The sequence below is a fragment of the Chiloscyllium plagiosum genome, unplaced genomic scaffold, assembly GCF_037043375.1.
Source record: "Chiloscyllium plagiosum isolate Xiang-an unplaced genomic scaffold, Cpla_swu_hap1 HiC_scaffold_13, whole genome shotgun sequence".
Classification (NCBI taxonomy): Eukaryota; Metazoa; Chordata; class Chondrichthyes; order Orectolobiformes; family Hemiscylliidae; genus Chiloscyllium; species Chiloscyllium plagiosum.
This window is the reverse complement of record NW_028270151.1, coordinates 7181236-7201852: the sequence shown is the minus strand read 5'-3', so window position 1 is coordinate 7201852 and position 20617 is coordinate 7181236. Positions and strand designations below refer to the sequence as shown.

At 41.9% G+C, this 20617-nt stretch overlaps 1 protein-coding gene across 2 annotated transcripts in view; it reads right to left on the bottom strand.

The window, feature by feature from the left end:
• Positions 1 to 20617, bottom strand: part of LOC122556217 (plastin-1-like) — a 149760-nt gene that overhangs the window by 40247 nt on the left and 88896 nt on the right. For both annotated transcript variants that reach the window (XM_043702777.2, XM_043702778.2), the window contains exons 5-8: positions 9409 to 9541; positions 7846 to 7927; positions 6666 to 6831; positions 5991 to 6133 (exon numbers count right to left, since the gene is read on the bottom strand). In XM_043702777.2, the coding sequence (XP_043558712.1) occupies positions 5991 to 6133; positions 6666 to 6831; positions 7846 to 7927; positions 9409 to 9541 (524 nt within the window). The remainder of the gene's footprint in view (positions 1 to 5990; positions 6134 to 6665; positions 6832 to 7845; positions 7928 to 9408; positions 9542 to 20617) is intronic.

Genomic DNA, 20617 nt, shown 5'->3' with positions numbered 1-20617 from the left:
GCAAACAGTGTTCATTAGATACCTTTTTTTGTATATGGTGTGTTGGTGATTTTCCTCTACTCTTAGTTCCTCTGTGCTGCAGTGTGTGGTGGCTCATTGAAATAATGTGCTGATGCAGCTTCATTTGTGGGTGTTGGGATGATTGCTTCTGCAGTTCAGTATGTGGTCTGTATCTGTTGTTTTCCTGTAGATGCTGGTTTGAAGTTCCCCATTGACTGTTCGCTCGACTGTGACATCTAGGAATGGCAGTTTATTGTTGTTTTCCTCCTCTTTCGTGAATTTTATGCCAGTAAAGGATATTATTGATGGTCTTGAAGGTGTCCTCTAATTTATTTCGTTTAGTGATGACAAAGGTGTCATCCATGTAGCGGACCCAGAGTTTGGGTTGGATAGTTTGTTCAAGTCTCTGTAATACTGCCTCTGCTAAGAACCCTGATATCGGAGATCCCATGGGTGTTCTGTTGTGTACAGGAAGATTTGCAGAACAAGCACAAGTCACTACATTTTATCACGATTGGGAAGAGAGATTTTCAAAATATATTCCACTCCAAATATTTCTGAAAAGCAGGGGGAAAAAAAACACATGGAAGAAATTGTAAAAGCTTTGAAAGCACACTTCATTTTCCAAGGAAATGTTATGTATCAATAGTACATATTCAACAACGCAAGGGAATAGAGTTATGAACCAGACAAACCCCCTCAAAATATATTAAGATAGCCTTGATCCTAATTTTTTCTTATTTTGAAAAGTGTAAGAGTAAGATGTTGCATTCCAGATGCAATTCAATTGGTCAAACTATTGGATTTAAAGCAAAACATACTTTATTCATCCACTATAGTTAAAGTACAACAAAAGGAGGAAGGAATTGGAATAACTTAAGTGTACTGGAAAACCTCACAGAATAATAGATACTGTAATTATTACTAACTAACTGTTCCAACACAGTAATATCCCTTGTCAAAAAGGCAAATTCAAAAAAAAACAAACAAACAGTCTCTGTAGCAAGAAGAGAACCCCCAGCTTTTGGCTGTAAACGAGAAATAGGAAAAATAGCTTCCACTTCAAGGCCCCAATAGCATATCCTGCAAACTAAAAACCAAATATCCTGGTTCTATGAGAGCTTGACCACACCCATTCAGGCTGCTTCTATAGTTCCATTTCAAAAAAAAACCTATGGCCTCGCAAATTGTTTACTCTAGTGGCTCTGGTAGACGGCTTGGTACCTCTGCCTTAAAACCTCTCAAAACAAAAGACAAAATAACCTCTTAAAGCCCTAGTTTTGTCACAAAAGGGAGGAAAAAGTCATTGATTAATATGTAACATTAGCTCAGCTTGTAGAATCCCATGTACTTATACAATTAAAGAATGATCCCATTAGAAACAGGACTGTATTAAGTATGAGGGATACAAAAGTGAAAGCATACCTATGGAGAGAAGACAAACTAATACCCAAAAGAGCAACTGACCTGTGTAAAAGTGCAAAGGTTTTGTGAATCAACAACTACAGCACATTCAGCAGAACAGACCTGGTCTTGCATGATGCGGACAGATCCTTCGGCCACACGGCACAGCACAGCACAATGTACAGAATGCAAAAGAAGGCATGTCCAGCACGGGGTAACCAGCGTTCTCGCTGCAAGAAGTCAAATCGTTGTATTCACAAATGTATGTGTAAAAAGAAGAACAATCAGCAGCTACAGTTGATCAGTGGAGAGATAGCGGCTGAAGACTCCAACCAATCACTATACACTAAATAACAATTCAATTGAGTCAGGTCAATAGGTGAGACATGGTTTGTGATCGTTAGAATGTGGACTACAGAAGAAGAATATCAAGTAAACATAACATGCCAGATGGTGCATCATGGGACCTCCGCAGACCTGTGTGAAGTGGCTCAACATATGATCCAAAAAGTGGATCTGGGTTGGAGGTTTCTGGAGGGTTGGTGCAGTTTCAATGGGCTGAATGGTCTCTTGCTACATTTAGGGAATGAATGATTCTAAGCCATTGCTGTCCACAATCAAAATCTAGCATGACTGCTTCACCGAAAGATGAACAAGAAAAATTATAATTAAAGATGCCTGAAGTCAAGGATATGGGCCATGTACCGACTGCAAAGGGTCTTCACCCAGATCCTGAAAAGGTGACAGCTATCAATGCAACAACCTACAGAGGTGAAAGACTGCAACAATTTGCTGGATTTGTCTGTTATTTGATAAAATTCTGGCCCAATTTGTTGCTCGGATGTCGACCATTACACCAACTTACGGCCAAAGATGTGCAGTGGAATCAGGGGGGACAGGACACAAAACAACATTCACTAAAATCAAGCAGCTAGTGCTGAAACACTAAGTAAAGAAGTCACCCTGCAGTGTGATGCTATAGAGACAGGGCTTGGAGCAAAGACAAATCAGTTGTATTTGCATCCAGCACACTAACGCAAAGACAGTACACCTAGAAAGTGTAAGCGTACCTAGCCATAATATTTCCTTATGAACACTTTCAATGCTTTGCAAGTTATAGTCAAGTCTGACCACAAGTCACTTCCAAGCCTTCTCCCATGCTGCAAAACTTCCTGTCAAGAAAGTTACTCTGGTTAGTGATGTCATCTGGATGTGACATACAGGCAAAGATAGCAGCGGGACGTTGCAGTCACACACTCTAAGGAAGTGGAGGGTTCTTCAACAGAGTGCAGGATCTTCCAGATTTTCAATGTGAAACAGCAGCACATGTTCTGGAAGTCATCAAACCAGCAGAGCAACTGAATACAACAAACAAGTGTCTTCTTCGAATCAAGCAAACTATCCAACAAGATGCAAACCTCCAACTGTTGCAACAATTCACGAGAGCAGCAAGAACACACCTGCTGCTTTAAGAGATGTTGAGCATGCAGAGAGGAATTGCCAACCTAAAACTGCAGAAAGGAAAGAGTGTCAATATCCCCCAAGTGTGTCCGTGCAAACTACCAAGAAATTGAACTAAGTCTGAGGAAAGCAAGAAGTGTGCTCCACTGGCCAAATATGAACAACAAAAAGCAGGGAGCACATTAGCCAGTGCCACGTAGGCTAAAGGGCCACAGATGACACATGATATCTCAGTCAAGATTAGAGTGGTGCTGGAAAAATACAGCAGGTCAGGCAGCATCTGAGGAGCAGGAAAATTGACGTTTCGGGCAAAAGCCCTTCATCAAGAAATCCAGCACCACTCTAATCTTGACTCTAATCTCCAGCAGTGCAGTACTCACTTCTGCCTACATGATATCCCAGACCAACCATGGAAGCTGGGAGTAGACCACTTCACACTTGCAGGAACTGACTACCTTCTCACAGGTCACTACTATGCTGACAATTGGGAGGTGGACCAGTTGACATCAATGACTGCTGCTGTGATTGTCAAATGCCTAATAGTTCAGCTGTTACAGTATTCCTGACATTGTCTTGAGTAACACTGGCCTTCAATTCACGAGTGAAGTATTTGGTTGCTTTGAGAAAAATTGGGCAATTCAACATCACACCGCTTCCACACTGTGACCTGTCAAACAGAAAGGCCAAAGTGGCAGTAAAAATCATGAGGGGTAGCGATCAAGATGTATACAGGGCAATCCTCAGAAGGAGTAATGCAGCTATTGAAGATGTGGAAAGTACAAAGTCTAATGTGATGCTGCACGCAAACTACTCTTCCAAGAACAGAAAAGGCTATGGAGGCCAGAAATGGTAAAATAAAAGTGAAAAAGAATCAAAGTGAATGGCAGAAAGTCAAATTTCATTTTAACAAGATGGCTAAAACACTATCAGGGTTGAGTCTTGGAGAGCCATTCAGGGTACAAACATTCAACAATCTTAACAAAAGCCAGCCCAAGAGGCAACTTGGGACCAACGTGGAACAGTTGTCACTTTGACCAGATGCAGTGGAAGTGACAGCTCAGCTGTCACAGCCTCAGGTACATTTCCCCAACAACAGTAGCTGTTCCTCAACTGCTTGCATCTGATCAGGAAGATATGAGTGCACCATTTAGACAGAAGACAACAACCATCAGATCTAGAGATCCACAGCAAACCAACGACAGCCACCACAGCATCAACAAGCAACATAGGAATGACTCACCTTGGCTATGAACAGCCAATGATAACAACATGCACAGCTACCATAAAGAGACCATCGAGATTTAAGGAATGTGTGTATTAGGGAAATGCAGAGACTGATGGAAAATGCAAACCGACAAGGTATAAGTACAGAAATCTATGGAGATTGTAACATGGGTGAGCAAAAAAGTGTGTCTTAATGCAGCCCTCTTTTCTTATTTTTTATAAACAGGGACATTCATAATCATGTACAAATGCCCATTCTAGCTTGCTGTAGTCATGTGATTTCTACCATGTGGCGCTCTCCCTGTAGACAGACATCTCAAGCTTCACTTCAATAATGTGCTTGTATTCAACACACTGCTGTGCTGCATTCTCAAAACTGAGGTGTTCTACAAAGTAATCGTGCAATCTGTAGGTGGTCTCCCCAGTGCACAGGAACACACACTGTTAGCAGTGATTACAGCAGATTCTGTAGAAAGTAGCAAAACACTGATTCACTTGCAAAGCACGTTGGAAATTCTGAAAGGACTAAAGGCACAGGTACTCAAATGTTACATTCCTGAAAATAGTGGCTCTAAATAAAATGCCTAAGTAAATTAGAGGTTGTCACAGGAATTCATGTGATGTTCCGTTGAACATTTATTGTCTGGTAGAAAAATCAAGTTCAACCTAAAGTACTGTACCATACATGTTCAGCAGTGTATTCCCAGCTGAAACAACCTGCAAAACAGAATATATTACTAACTATAAAAGAAATACATGACTATATACCTCTTGTGCAATGGTGTATTTTGGAGAGAGAACTTGCATTTTTAGATTGACAAGTCACCATCTAGTGGCAGATGTTAGTCAGTGCAGGCAGCGTGAGGTGGCCAGTGCAGAGAATGCTGGAGAAACTCAGCAGGAAACAGAATTAATACTTGAAGTCTGATACTGGACTCAACCTTAACCGGTTTCTCTCATCATAGGTGCTGCCAGACCTGGAGAGTCTCTCCAACATTCTCTATATGTGTCAGATTTCCAGCATTCATAGCATATTAAAAAAAAAACTCTTTGAACCAGCATCTTATAAACCAGCACTCTTGGTAAACTGGCAGAAATTATATACATCAAATACCGTGAAGTTTACTATATTACTGTGAACTCTGCAATGTCTGAGTAGTTCATTGATGGTGTGAGTGAGAATCCTAGAATCCCTTCAGTGTGGAAACAGGTCATTCGGTCCTTTGGGTCTACACCAACCCTCCAGAGACCATCCCACTCAGAACCATTCCCCTACCTTGTCCCAGTGACCCTGCACTTCCCATGGCTCATTCACCTCACCTGCACGTCCTTGGACACCATGGGCAGTTTCCATGGCCAATCCACCAGACTGTACATCTCTGAACTGCAGGAGGAAACCAGAGAACTCGGAGGAAACTCACGCAGACACAGGGAAAATATACAAACTCCACACAAAGTTGCCCAATGGTGTAATGATCCACTGAACTGGACCTTTGTAGAATGGATAATGACAGCAAGAGGATTCCTATTGTGGTTTTAAGAGGGAGGGAAAAGGGTGAGAGCGGAAATGAAGGCAACAGAGCTGAACCAGGTGAAGAGCCTAGTTTCCTACAACAGTGGGAAATCCTCAGATTAGGAAAAGGAAAGTCATACTGCAAGGTTTGGAATGGAGCGTGATATTGTCAGAACTTGGAACAAAATTTTCCCTCAGAAATTCTGAATGTTAAATCCAAATCATCCTTTTTGTAATGAGCTCCTTGTCCCTATATTAAAAAAAGGTCAACCATTCTACCAAGCCTATCTAAGAGCAGAGGCAAAATTAGCCTCAAGATACCTGACAATTAAGTGTGAAAATGGCCATAAAGTCTGAATGAGGAAACTTTTTGTCAAAACACTGGTACCTTAATATCTTGACTGAAGTTGCTGATTTTATGATATCCTGCGTTTTCAAGATGGTAATTGACCCAACGTAAAAGCAGATCTTCAGGTGAAAGTTTCAGGAGCTCCTCCAGCTCCTCACCTTCCTTGAGCAGAGTAATAAGTGCTGAAATCAAAGAATAAACAGTATCAGCACCTGACAATTCCTCAGATTGACAAAGACAATTTTCATGCAGAAAAGGCCATCACAAGCTAAAAACCAGAAGGCAACTGCTTTGATCTAACTTAGCTTCAAAAGCGGAGGATAATATTTATTACTCTGGTTGCCAAGCAGCCTTCAAAATTACACGTGGCATTGAGTGCTTCATCAGTGCAGGTTTGTTAAACATTGCTCAGCACCTCAAAGACATGACCTTAGAGACAGACTTTGTAAAGGGACATCACCGCACCGGAGGAACTGCTGAAAAGTATTTATCATAATGAAATGCACACACATTAACAACTCCTCTCTGGTCATGATGACATCACCTGATCGTTGTCGCGCAGAAATAAATTCCTGGAAGTGAGCAAGGTACTTCTGGATTCAATCCAAATACCATCTGTTATCCCTTTAAAGTGAAAATGGGTATGCATTTGCTTTTGAAGACATTGGATTCTGCCAGATCAAATTGCAGAAGCCATCTATATTTGTTATTTACCTTCATTCCTGGTAATCTGAATATCAGCAAAGAGGCCAATTTTTATGATCTGCCAGAGGAGGCCGAGCACAAGGTGATGTCTCCCTTCCTTCAGATCTTGTGCACCAATGTTCACCACAGTACAGCCAATGGCAGAAGCAGAATTCAGGGCAAGGTTCAGGTTCTCCTGCGAGAGAATGAATTAGTGCTGTGATATGTTCAAACAAACACACTGTTTCCAAAACAATAATGATGCATACACAAAACACTCCTTTCAAAATCGGTAGCTTACAGATGTGAAAAACAAAACTTCGAGAAATACTGTCAGTTCTACACTAATTATGGAGAACTATAAATAAAATTTATTAACCATGGCAGTCAACTAAACATGAAAGATATCCCTCTATATTTATTATCCATATGTTAAGATTAGATTAGATTCCCTACAGTATGGAAACAGGCCATTCGGCCCAACAAGGTCACACCCACCCTCCCCCATTCCCCTCCATTCACCCCTGACTAATGTACCTAACACTATGGGGAATTTAGCATGGCCAATTCACCTAACCTGCACAACTTTGGACTGTGGGAGGAAACTGGAGCACCCAAAGGAAACCCACGCAGACACAGGGAGAATGTGCAAATTCCACACAGACAGTTGCTCAAGGCTAGAATCGAACCTGGGTCCCTGGCGCTGTGAGGCTACTGATATTAAAAACTTTAACTGTACTGCAAATTTTGTTATACCTGGTAACCCATGAACCAGCACTCTTGACAAACCGACAAAAATGATATACCTCAAGTACTGCAAAGCTTTGACTGTATTGTCGCGCTGTCTAAGCAGTCAGTTGAGGATGCAGGTGAGAAGACTCTCTGCCGATAAGTTTTATTTAAGACAAAGTTGCATCATTATTTAAGTGATTTATGCTGTAATTAAAGTATATCAGTGATGTGTATACCTCTGCATTATGTTTTTATTACTTAGTGTGTATTTTTACATTGATTATGTGAACCTCTGGATTATCTGGAATAATTGATCAACAGGTAAACTCCTGGTCCCATAGACGCCAGATAGTAAAATAAATTACATCTTCAAAAATAGGTATCGGTAGGCATCTGTAGCTGAAATAAACAAAATGTCAATATTTCAAACGCCTTCAAGGTTTGATTAAACAATGGCTACTGGTGAGATAGTACTTACAGAAATCGTGAATGGAGTTAATTTTTTCTTGTTGATCACACGGTCATCAATTGTGTCTGGCTGGGATAAGTTTATCATTTTGCTGGATAGGAAAAAGAAAGTACTTTTTGGTGTGAACAGGTTAAATCATAAACCAATTTGGAGAAATGTTTTATGTTTAGTAATTGTGTAACACTGCCCCAATTTGAAGATGTGTTTCCAGGAACATAGTATGTCAATAAATCATAACAATTAAACATTGACATGGCCCAACACTACCAACCACACCATGACAAAGTGAACCCGTTAATGTCAGCCTGATCAGTGGAGAGAAGTGGGTGGTGTAACTTGAAAGGTAGTGGATAGAAAGAAAGAGCAGTTCTCCAAAGTTATTCCGGCAGCTATTGAGAAACCTTGGAGTCTCAGTTAACCCTGTGAAGAATCTTCTATCAGGTGTCAATTTTGGCCAGGAAAGAGCTGAGGAACATGAAAAATATCACACAAGACAGTTCATCAGTAGGTTAAAATTTGCCGTGATAAAAATGACCCATTGCACAAATAACCTACATATTTTTCCTTGCTGCTGAAGAAAACATTTTATGTCATCTCAAGGGAGACTAGGAGGCCTGAGAGCACAGCCTCAGAGTGAAAGGACGACCCTTTAGAACTGAGGGGAGGAGGAATTTCTTCAGCCAGAGGGTGGTGACTCTGTGGAACTCATTGCACAAATCACTGAGCGTATTTAAGACTGAGGCAAATAGGTTCTTGATCAGTAAGGGGATCAAGGTTTACAGGGAGAAGGCAGGATCATGGGGTTGAGAAACACATCAGCCATAATCGACTGGTGGAGCAGACCCAATGAGCGGAGTGCTCCAATTCAGTTCCTATATCTTATTGTTTTATGGTGGTCAGAAAAATGGCAAATCCGATTAGGGAACAGGCAGCTGGGTCAGCTCTGGAGGTGGCAGTAACTGACGTGAGGACGTGATGCTGGTGTCCGGGGGTCTGGTACTACTCAGGAAAGCAGCAGTGACTGCTGGGGAGGAGGGAGAAGTTCCCAGCATTCTCTTTCAATGTAAATGGAAGGAGTCTTCCACACATTCTGTTAAGTTCATTTTAGAATCTTGCCTGTTTGGTTAAAGTCAAATCCGCAAATATTTCAGAACTAGCTCCCTCGGTGTATGTCAATTTTGTAGCAGGTGATTCATACAGATATTACACCCCCCAACTTGCAAATGCAAAAATTATAACGGACAGTCTTTAGCAAAATGGTAGGCAGCATCAGTCTGACACAACAGAGTGTGTGTACTTCCACCTGAAACATTGGAGACGGAGGGTTAAATTTCATGGACTCGTGTGGGATTAATGGAGCACCTTCCTGCAGGATATATCAATCAAAACCTGTCTCAGTCTTTGAGCAGTTAGTTACAGAACAGCACAGACAGACAGCAAGGAGCATGTCACCTGCTTGGATCCTTAGGCAAAGACTAATTTAAAGAAAAAACAAAAAGTTACCAGCATCTCGAGGTTCAATTTGTGACATCTTCATTTTATCATAATAAAAATGTAAAGAAAATAATTTACCAGAGAAGAATTCCATCACCAACTGCACTAAACAGACGGTCACTATTGGCGTCCATAGGAATCAAATGTCTACAATCTGGATCACCTTCTAATGCTTTGTTAATCCAATTAACAAAAGCAACCTTCTCCTCCTCTGAAAAGTAATTACAAGAGCAGCTTTCAGTTAATTATGATCACCTTTAGTACAATATAGAAAATATTGAGTGGTGAGATGGAGGAACATGTGAAGCACAGTAGTTTCAAAAACCGTGCTTCCAAACAGCAATTCACTAACATCGGCCTTGAGACTAATTATCTTCATTCATCAACGATGTCATAAGCTGAAGTTGGACTTGAACTCATAACCTTCTAGGTTCAAAAGGTGCTGCCAACTGATCACAATGAACAGCTAAACATAAAAGAATCATTAAAAGAAAACAGCTGCACAGTTCACAAAATCGAGGACTGTGGATACACATGATAAAAATGGAGTTATGTTATTTCATTTTTCAACAAATCAGTCTTTGTAAAAATTAACAGCAGTCACTTTTCACAGCTGGAAGGGTGCTAATTGCAAAGGACATGGGCAAAATCAATTCAGCACCATTTTCCTTGTTGACTTCATCAAGATTCTGGGGTTGCCAGTGAACAGATGTCTATCTGAACTTGCCTTCTAAATACCGAAGTTACAGGAACAGGCCAGTGGCTGGGAATCCTGCAATAAATAATCCACCCCCCTGGCTCCCCAAAGCCTATCCACCATCTACAAGACACAAGTCAGGGGTGTGATGGAATACTCCCCACTTGCCTGGGCTGGTGTAGCTCCAGCAACATTCATAGTTAAAAATCACACAACACCAGGCTATAGTCCAACAGGTTTACCTGGAAGCACTGGCTTTCGGAGTGCTGCTCCTTCATCAGGTGGTTTGTGGAGTATAAGATCATAAGACACAGAATTTATTGCAAAAGATTACACCTTTAATGCATTGTCTGAGCTGAGATGTCACCTTTTGTTATAAAGCCTTGAGTTATCACAAGAAGGTGACTTAAAAGTAGTTCTGGAGTTTACATATTAAATGAACCAAAGCCAGCATCCTAAAAGATGAAAGACTTAACAATTCAGGTGTATTAAATGTATCAATGTATGACACTAATCTTTTGCTATAAATTCTGTGTCTTCGATACTATACTCCACATGCACCTGATGAAGGAGCAGTGCTCTGAAAGCTAGTGCTTTCAAATAAACCTGTTGGACTATAACCTGGTGTTGTGTGAGAGTTTTAACTTTGCCCACCCCAGTCCAACACCGGCCCCTCTTAATCATAACAGCATTCAAGAAGCTTACACTTTAACTTTCCAAGCCACACACCATCCGATTTGGAATTCTAGCACCCCTTCTATATTTTCACTAGGCCATAAATCTGGAACGTCCTGCCTGACAGTATTATCCACACCTCATGGACTACAAGGAGGTTAGGAGTTGCTCACCATCACCTTCTCAAGGGCATTTAACAAATACTGATAATGATGCTCAGATCACACTAACAAAAAAAAGAGAACATTCCTCTAAGTCTCGTAGACAACTTGAAGTATTTTCCTTTTGACTCAAATCTGGACCTACTGTGATGCAAATAGTCTCAGGGTATTTTATTTTTTGGTTGAGAACATGATACAAACAATATTATAAAGAGTTTTCAAACATTTTGTCTGCCTTGCACTGAAAACCGATGTATTGTTATTAAGTTATGATACAAAATCAAGCCTGAAGAAGGACTTTTGAGTATTTGAATGTGAACAAAAAAATTGCCTTTTGAAAATAAATGGAAATTCGATGCTCTTGTTGCTGGAAATGTATGAACAGATGCCATGATATTGCTGCAACCCAAACCAAACTTTTGGCATTTTGCTCTCACTAACCATTCAGGGGTGAACGCCATTGTCTATCCACATTACAATTCCTGTTGATAACAGGCATTTGTAGTGGTTGGAACAATGGCCAGTTGGGCCTGACGGCAAGATCCTTGATTGGCCCAGATTAACAACTCCAATCAGGGAGTCCTGGCTGACAGATATAAACAGAAGATTCAGAAGGTTGTCTCAGTAAAGAGCCTCGTTGGTCAGAGCACATATACAGTCTTCGTTAATAAAGTGTGACTTGCTGATGGGATACCAGCTTCTATGCAGTTATTTCACATATTTATATTCAACTTCAAGATGCAGATCATGCAGCAATTGAAACTCCTCCTAATCTGGGCTAACTAGGAGTCTCTGCTCCTGTTTAAAAGACTTCACTAAATCCAATTACTGCCCTGGACGTGCAAACCAGCACAGAAGGTCATCCCTCTCTTGCAACTTAGAATCCAAAGCAAAAGGCTAAGGTCCATTGTGCAATATCACCAAAGCTAAAGAGAATAAATAAGAGAATACTCAGGGCATGGTTAGGAACATGGGACTGGGATGTCATAGCAATTATGGAAACATGGCTCAGGGATGGACAGGACTGGCATGTTAATGTTCCAGGATACAAATGCTACAGGAAGGATAGGATGGGAGGCAAGAGAGGAGGGGGAGTGGTGTTTTTGATAAGGGATAGCATTACAGCTGTGCTGAGGGAGGATATTCCTGGAAATACATCCAGGGATGTTATTTGGGTGGAACTGAGAAATAAAAAAAAGGGATGATCACCTTATTGGGATTGTATTATAGACCCCCCAATAGTCAGAGGGAAATTGAGAAACAAACTTGGAAGGAGATCTCAGCTATCTGTAAGAATAATAGGGTAGTTATGGTAGGAGATTTTAACATACCAAACATCGACTGGGACTGCCATAGGTGTTAAAGGTTTAGATGGAGAGGAATTTATCAAGTGTGTATAAGACAATTTTCTGATTCAGTATGTGGATGTACCTACTAGAGAAGGTGCAAAACTTGACCTACTCTTGGGAAATAAGGCAGGGCAGGTGACTCAGGTGTCAGTGAGGGAGCACTTTGGGGCCAGCGACCATAATTCTATTAGTTTTAAAATAGTGATGGAAAAGGATAGTCCAGATCTAAAAGTTGAAGTTCTAAATTGGAGAAAGGCCAATTTTGATAGTATTAGGCAAGAACTTTCAAAAGCTGATTGGAGGCAGATGTTCACAGGTAAAGGGATGGCTGGAAAATGGGAAGTCTTCAGAAATGAGATAACAAGAATCCAGAAAAAGTATATTCCTGTCAGGGTGAAAGGAAAGGCTGGTAGGTATAGGGAATGCTGGATGACGAAAGAAATTAAGGCTGAAAATGTGTTGCTGGAAAAGCGCAGCAGGTAAGGCGGCATCCAAGGAGCAGGAGAATCGACATTTCAGGCATGAGTGATTCTTCAGGAAAGTACTTACCCCCACACTCTGGGTTCCTCAACTGTTCCAGAAACTGCCTAAAGAAATTAAGGGTTAGGTTAAGAAAAAGAAGGAAGCATATGTCAGGTATAGACAGGATAGATCGAGTGAATCCTTAGAAGAGTATAAAGAAAGTAGGAGTATACTTAAGAAGGAAATCAGGAGAGCAAAACGGGGACATGAGATAGCTTTGACAAATAGAATTAAGGAGAATCCAAAGGGTTTTTACAAATACACTAAGGACAAAAGGGCAACTAGGGAGAGAATAAGGTCCCTCAACGATCAGCAAAGCGGCCTTTGTGTGGAGCCACAGAAAACGGGGGAGATACCAAATGAATATTTTGCATCAGTATTTACTGTGGAAAAGGATATGGAAGATATAGACTGTTGGGAAATAGAGGGTGACATCTTGCAAAATGTCCAGATTACAGAGGAGGAAGTGCTGGATGTCTTGAAATGGTTAAAGGTGGATAAATCCTCAGGACCTGATCAGGTGTACCCTAGAACTCTGTGGGAAGCTAGAGAAGTGATTGCTGGGCCTTTTGCTGAGATATTTGTATCATTGATAGTCACAGGTGAGGTGCCGGAAGACTGGAGGTTGGCAAACGTGGTCCCACTGTTTAAGGGCAGCAGTAAAGACAAGCCAGGGAACTAAAGACCGGTGAGCCTGACCTCGGTGGTGGGCAAGTTGTCGGAGGGAATCCTGAGGGACAGGATGTACATGTATTTGGAAAGGCAAGGATTGATTATGGATAGTCAACATGGCTGTGTGTGTGGGAAATCATGTCTCACAAACTTGATTGAGTTTTTGGAAGAAGTAACAAAGAGGATTGATGAGGGCAGAGCGGTAGATGTGATCTATATGGACTTCAGTAAGGCGTTCGACAAGGTTCCCCATGGGAGACTGGTTAGCAAGGTAAGATCTCATGGAATACAGGGAGAACTAGCCATTTGGATACAGAACTGGCTCAAAGGTAGAAGACAGAGGGTGGTGGTGGAGGGTTGTTTTTCAGACTGGAGGTCTGTGACCAGTGGAGTGCCACAAGGATCAGTGCTGGGCCCTCTACGTTTTGTTATTTACATAAATGAATTGGATGTGAGCATAAGAGGTACAGTTAGTAAGTTTGCAGATGACACCAAAATTGGAGGTGTAGTGGACAGCAAAGAAGGTTACCTCAGAATACAACAGGATCTGGACCAGATGGGCCAATGGGCTGAGAAGTGGCAGATGGAGTTTAATTCAGATAAATGTGAGGTGCTGCATTTTGGGAAAGCAAATCTTAGCAGGAGTTATACACTTAATGGTAAGGAGCTAGGGAGTGTTGCTGAACAAAGAGACCTTGGAGTGCAGGTTCATAGCTCATTGAAAGTGGAGTCGCAGGTAGATAGGATAGTGAATAAGGCGTTTGGTATGCTTTCCTTTATTGGTCAGGGTATTGAGTACAAGAGTTGGGAGGATATGTTGCAGCTGTACGGGACATTGGTTAGGCCACTGTTGGAATATTGCGTGCAATTCTGGTCTCCTTCCTATCGGAAAGATGTTGTGAAACTTGAAAGGGTTCAGAAAAGATTTACAAGGATGTTGCCAGAGTTGGACGATCTGAGCTACAGGGAGAGGCTGAACAGGCTATGGCAGTTTTCCCTGGAGTGTCGGATGCTGAGGGGTGACCTTATAGAGGTTTACAAAATTATGAGGGGCATGGAGAGGATAAATAGACAAAGTCTTTTCCTTGGCATCAGGGAGTCCAGAACTAGAGGGCATAGGTTTAGGGTGAGAGGGGAAGAGATATAAAAGAGACCTAAAGGGCAACTTTTTCATGCAGAGGGTGGTACATGTATGGAATGAGCTGCCAGAGGAGGTGGTGGAGGCTGGTACAATTGCAACATTTAAGAGACATTTGGATGTGTATATGAATAGAAAGGGTTTGGAGGAATATGGGCCGGGTGCTGACAGGTGGGACTAGATTGGGTTGGGATACCTGGTCGGCAGGGACGGGTTGGACCGAAGGGTCCATTTCTATGCTGTACATCTCTCTGACTCTAAGTTAAATTTGCAAGTAGTGATCCAGAGATCTCAGGTCTAGTGTTTTAAAATGCACCAGTCTCTACAAGTAGTAAAAGATTGAGGGAGCTTAGAACTTCAGTTTTCAGGTGTATTAAAAAAAATTAGCAAATACTTTGGTCAGTCCACAAATATTAATTTTACATGTCCAACAAGCAGTCTTAACCAGCGTATTAATATTCAGAGGCTGTTCAACATTACTATGAGGTAATGAGTATAACAAAATCATCGGCAGTTAGATGTTACTTTGAGGTATGAAATACTATGAAGTCTTCATCTGCAGTTGGCTGGCAAGCAGTGTGACCAAAGATGTTCAAAGAAAGCTCACAGGGGAAGGAGGATAGGCTGCCGTTACATGGTACTGAGAGACAGGAGTCCAGGTTGAGGGGAGCAGGCGAGAGAAATAGTGTCAGAGACAATCTTGGGGTGCAGTGGGGCACTGGCCTATTCAGGTCATGAGCATGGTTTGCTCCTTCTGGTCCCATCAAACATATTAACAATATGGTGAGAGCCTTGTGATATTGCCACCAGACTGGAAATCTACAGACCCAGCTAATGTTCTGGGGCCTGAGTTCAAAACTGACTGTGGCAGATGGTGGAATCTGAATACAATAATATCTGGAAATAAAACTTTAATGACATTGAAACCATCGTTTGTCATCATAAAAGCACATCTGGATCACTAATGACAAAGAATTGCCATCTTTATCCAGTTCTGGCCTATATGTGACTCCAGACTGACAGCAATATGGTCCACTCTTAATTGCCCTCTGAAATGACCTAGCAAGCCACTCATGTCCTTTCAATCACACAAAATAAACTAGGTGTTGCTATGTAGTTTTAAGGCACTGAAAAAACGCAATGATAACTTCAGCCATGTTGACCCTGCAAAGGTCTGGGCATTCTCAACATTGACACCAAACTCCCTGAATTTTTTTTTAATTCTCTCATTAGACGTGGGCAAAGCTGGCTGTTTGAACATTTGTTGCCTGTCCCTAGTTGCCCTTGAGAAGGGGACGGTGAGCTGCCTTCTTGAACTGCTGCAGTCCAAGTCCTATGGGTAGACCCACAATGCCCTTAGGAAGGGAATTCCAAGACTTGGATCCAACAACACTAAAGGAATAGCAATATACTTCCAAGTCAGGATGGTGAGTGGCTTGGAGGGGAACTTGCAGGTGATGGTGTTCCCATGTATCCATGAGCCTTCTAGATGGGAGTGGTCATGGGTTTGGAAGATGCAATCTAAGGAGCTTCAGTGAATTTCTGCAGTGTATCTTGTCCATATGCACACACTGCTGCCACGGTGGTGGAGGGACTGGATGCTTGTGGATGTGGTGCCAATTAAGCCGGCTGCTTTGCCCAGACTGTCAATCTTTTTAAGGGTTATTGGAGTAGTGTTCATCTAGGCAAGTATCTGTCGCCTTCAACCCTTTCTGGACATCCTATGGAGAGAATCAAATTAGCTGGAGACAGGCTTCTTGATGCTTTAGTCATCTGGAGGAGGCCGAGATGTTCTTTGTTCCCAAGGGTTCTGCCACTCACTGTATAATTCCCACCTTGTACTTGGCTTTTCAAAATGCATCACCTCACATTCGTCCAGATTAAACTCCATCTGCCAGTTTTCTGCCCATGCCTCCAACTGATCTGTATCCTGCTGTATCCTCTGACAATCCTCCTCACTATCCACAACTTCACCAATCTTTGTATCTTACTCTGCAAACTTACTAATTAGACCAGCTACATTTTCCTCCAAATCATTTACGTGGATCACAAACAGCAGGGGCAGCACTGATCCCTATGGAACACCATGAATCATAGCCCTCCATTCCAAAAAGAAGTCCCAGCCTATCCAGCCTCTCCTTATAACTCAAACCCTCCATTTGTCGTATTATCCTGGTAAATCTACTCTAAACCTTCTCCAGCCCTCCATAGCCATCCTTCCACCACTACCCTCTGTCTCATATGACTAAGCTAGCTCTGTATCCATCTTGCTAGCTAACCCCTGATACCAAGTGACTTTACCCACCCTTACACCCAGGTCCTGTCATGACATGGCTTGCTTTCATCACAACCTCTCACTCATGCTCGAAACATTGATTCTCCTGTTCCTCGGATGCTGCCTGACCGGCTGTGCTTTTCCAGAACCATATCCTTTGACTCTTGCTTTCATCACAGCCAACCCATTTTCACTTACTCAGAGCCAGAGTTATACAGCACAGAAACAGATCTAATCAGTTCAACCGGAGGTCTTGCATCTTGGTAAAACAGAGGGCAGAAAGCCTATAATTAAAAGTCGGGCATTGAGTAGTATTCTAGAACAGAGACCTAGGAGTTCAGGTACCTTTGAGTATAGGAGTTGGGACGTTATGTTGAGGTTGTACAAGATATTGGTGAGGCCTCTTCTGGTGTATATGCCCAGTTCTGGTCTCCCTGTTATAGGAAGGATATGATCAATCTGGAGAAGGTTTTGAGTAGATTTACCAGGATAATATGACAAATGGAGGGTTTGAGTTATAAGGAGAGGCTGGGACTTCTTTCACTGGAGTACACAAGCTGAAAGGTGACCTTAGAGGTTTATAACATCATGAGGGGCATAGATAAGATGATTGACAGGTGTCTTTGTCCGAGGGTGGGGGACTTCAAGACTCGGGGGCATGTTTTTAAAGCAAGAGGAAAGAGATTTTTAAAAAGACACGAGGAGCATTTTCTTTTTAAAAAGGTGGTTCATGTATGCAATGAACTTCCAAAGAAAGTGGTGGATGTGGATACAATTATAATGTTTAAAAGATATTTAGATAACTACATAAGAAATAGTTGGAGGAATATGCGCCAAGCACAGGCAGATGGGACCAGTTCAGTTTGGGATTATTTTCAGCATGGACTGGTTGAACCAAAGGATTTATTTCTGTGCTATGACTAAAATCTGATCCAAAATATTCATTTAATATCTCTCCCATCTCCTGAGGTTCAACACAAAGTCAACCTCTTTGATCTTTATGGGGCCTTCCTGTCTCTCTAGTTGATCTCTTGCTCTTCATTTCCTTGTCGAACCTCTTTGGATTATCCTTAACCTTATTTCCTAAAGCGCTCTCATATCCTCTTTGCCTTTCTGATCTCCCCCTTAAGAATGTCCCTACACACTTTATACTGTTCAAGAGATTCGTTTGAGCCTAGTTATCCATATCAAATATGATTTTTTTCATTCTTGACTAGAACCTCATTATCTTTATTCATCCATTGTTCTCTAATCCTACCAACCTGACCTTTCCCTCTCACAGCAACATAATGACTCCGAATTCTCGTTATCACACTTTTAAAATCCTACCATTTATGAGATGTCCCTTTACCTATAGTCTACTCCAATCAACTTTTGAAAGTTCTTGGCTCATGCCATTAAAATTTGCCCTTCTCAGTTTAAAAACTTTAATTTTTTATTGAAGACTAATCCTTTCCCCTAACTATTCTAAAACAGAGTATTATAATTATTGGACCGAAAGCATTCCCTTACTATCAATACAGTCCACCTGTCCTGCCTTATTTCCCAAGACAAGGTCAACTTTTGCTCCGAAGGAACACTTACACATTGATAAAGAAACTTTTCTCAAACACATTTCACTAATTTTCATCATCCAAATCTTTAACACTATGGTAGTCCCGGTCAATGTTTGGAAAATCAAAATCACCTACAATTACCTTACATTCTTGCATATGTCTGAGATCTCTACATATTTGCTCCTCAATTTCCCTCTGACTATTGGGAGCGTCTATACTACAATCCCATCAAGGTGATCATTTTGCTTCTATTTCTAATTTCAAGCCATATGTTTTCAGTGGACAACTCTTCAGAAAGATCTTGAGTTACAGCAGTAATGTTTTCTTTCATCAAAACTGCCAGCCCCCCGCCAACCTCCTCTTTTGCCTCTTTCCATCCTTCTACCTATTCATTGTTGACTAAGTGAAGGAAGATGAAAAGTTCGATAGATGATAATGAAGACAATCTGCCTAACATTTTTCTTCTCTCTTTCTCTCTCTGGGCTCCATCTCCAACTATCTGCTCACCCCATCCATTATCAGCATTTACAGAGGAACCTCTATTATCCAAAGGACACAGGCGGGTCTATTTCATTCGGTTAATCGAATGCTAGATAACATAGTTAGCCACGTGGCGGAGCCTTGCAATTTTGTTTGGATCATCCGAAATTCAGTTAATTGAAAGTTGGATAATGGAGGTTCCTCGATTATCCAAACAAGACAGGTGGGGAGTGTTTACAAAATGATGCAAAGGGATGAGGAATAGAATTTTCTGACTTCAATTGAAATGCACTACGGGGACCTTGAGGTCTTGTTCAGATAATCCGAAATTTGGATAATTGATGTGCAGATAACTGAGGTTGTTCTGCATACCACATATTTCAAAATGCTGTCAGATCTGAAGAGTCGTCATCATTCTGTCTGTCTGTCTCTCTCTCTCTCTCTCTCTCTCTCCCCACAGTTGCTGCCAGACCTGCTGATGTTCTCCAGCAATTTCTGGTTTTATTCCAGACTTCAACCAATTCAATTCACTCCACTCCACTTGATATCAATAAACAGTTGGAAGCACAGGATACTGCAAAAGGCTATGGACCCTGACAACATTCTGGCAATAGTACTGAAGACTTGTGCTCCAGTAGTTGCCGCTCCCTAGCTAAGCTCCTCCAGTACAGGTACACCACTGACATCTACCTGACAACATGGAAAATCACCCAGGTATGTCCTGTCTGCAAAAAGCTGGACACGGCCAATTCCGGTTCCATCAGTCTACCCTCTATCATCAATAAAGCAATGGAAGGTGTCATCAACAGTGCCAACAAGCAGCACCTGCTCAGCAATGCTCAGTCTGGATTCCACAAGGGCCATTCAATTCCTGATTTCATTACAGCCTTGGGTTCAAACATGCCCAAACAGCCCAATTCCAGCGGTCAGACAACTGCTTTCAATGTTAAGGCTGCATTTGACCAGATGTGGCATCAAGGAGCACTGGCAAAACTGGAATCAAGGTAGAAAACTGAAAACTCTCTGCTGATTGGAGTCATACCTGGCACGTAGGAAGATGGTTGTTATTGTTAGAGATCAACCATCTAGGTTTGGGCTGAGATGTGGCAAACATTTGTGCCACAAAATTGCCAGGCAATGACTTTCTCCAACAAGAAAGAATCAAACAATCAGGCCTTGGCATTCAATGGTGTTATCACCACTACCAACAGCCTGGCATTGCCAGTGGCCAAAAACTGAACTGCACTAGCCATGTAAATATGGCAGCCACAAGACCAAGTCAGAGGCTAGGAATCCTGTAATTCACCTTCTGACCTCAAGGCCTGCCCACCATCAACAAGGCACAAATCAGGAGTGTGACAGAATACTCCCCATTCGCCTCGATGGATGCAGCTCCAACACCACAAGAAGCTTGACACCATCCAGGACACAGCTGCACATCCACAAGCATCCACTCCCTCCACCATCAATACTCAGTAGCAGCAGTGTGTACCATCCACAAGGTGCATTGCAGGAATTCACCAAGGCTCCTCAGAGTATCTTTGAAATTCATAACCATTAACATCTAGAATGACAAGGGCAGCAGATACATAGAAACACCACCCCAGCAAAGTTTTCCTCCACTCACCATCCTGACTTGGAAATAGATCGCTGTTCTTTCAGTGTCATTGGGTCAAAATACTGGAATTCCCTCCTGAACGACATTGTAGAGCTACTGACAGCACATGGACTCTGGTAGTTCAAGAGAACTGCTCAGTACCAT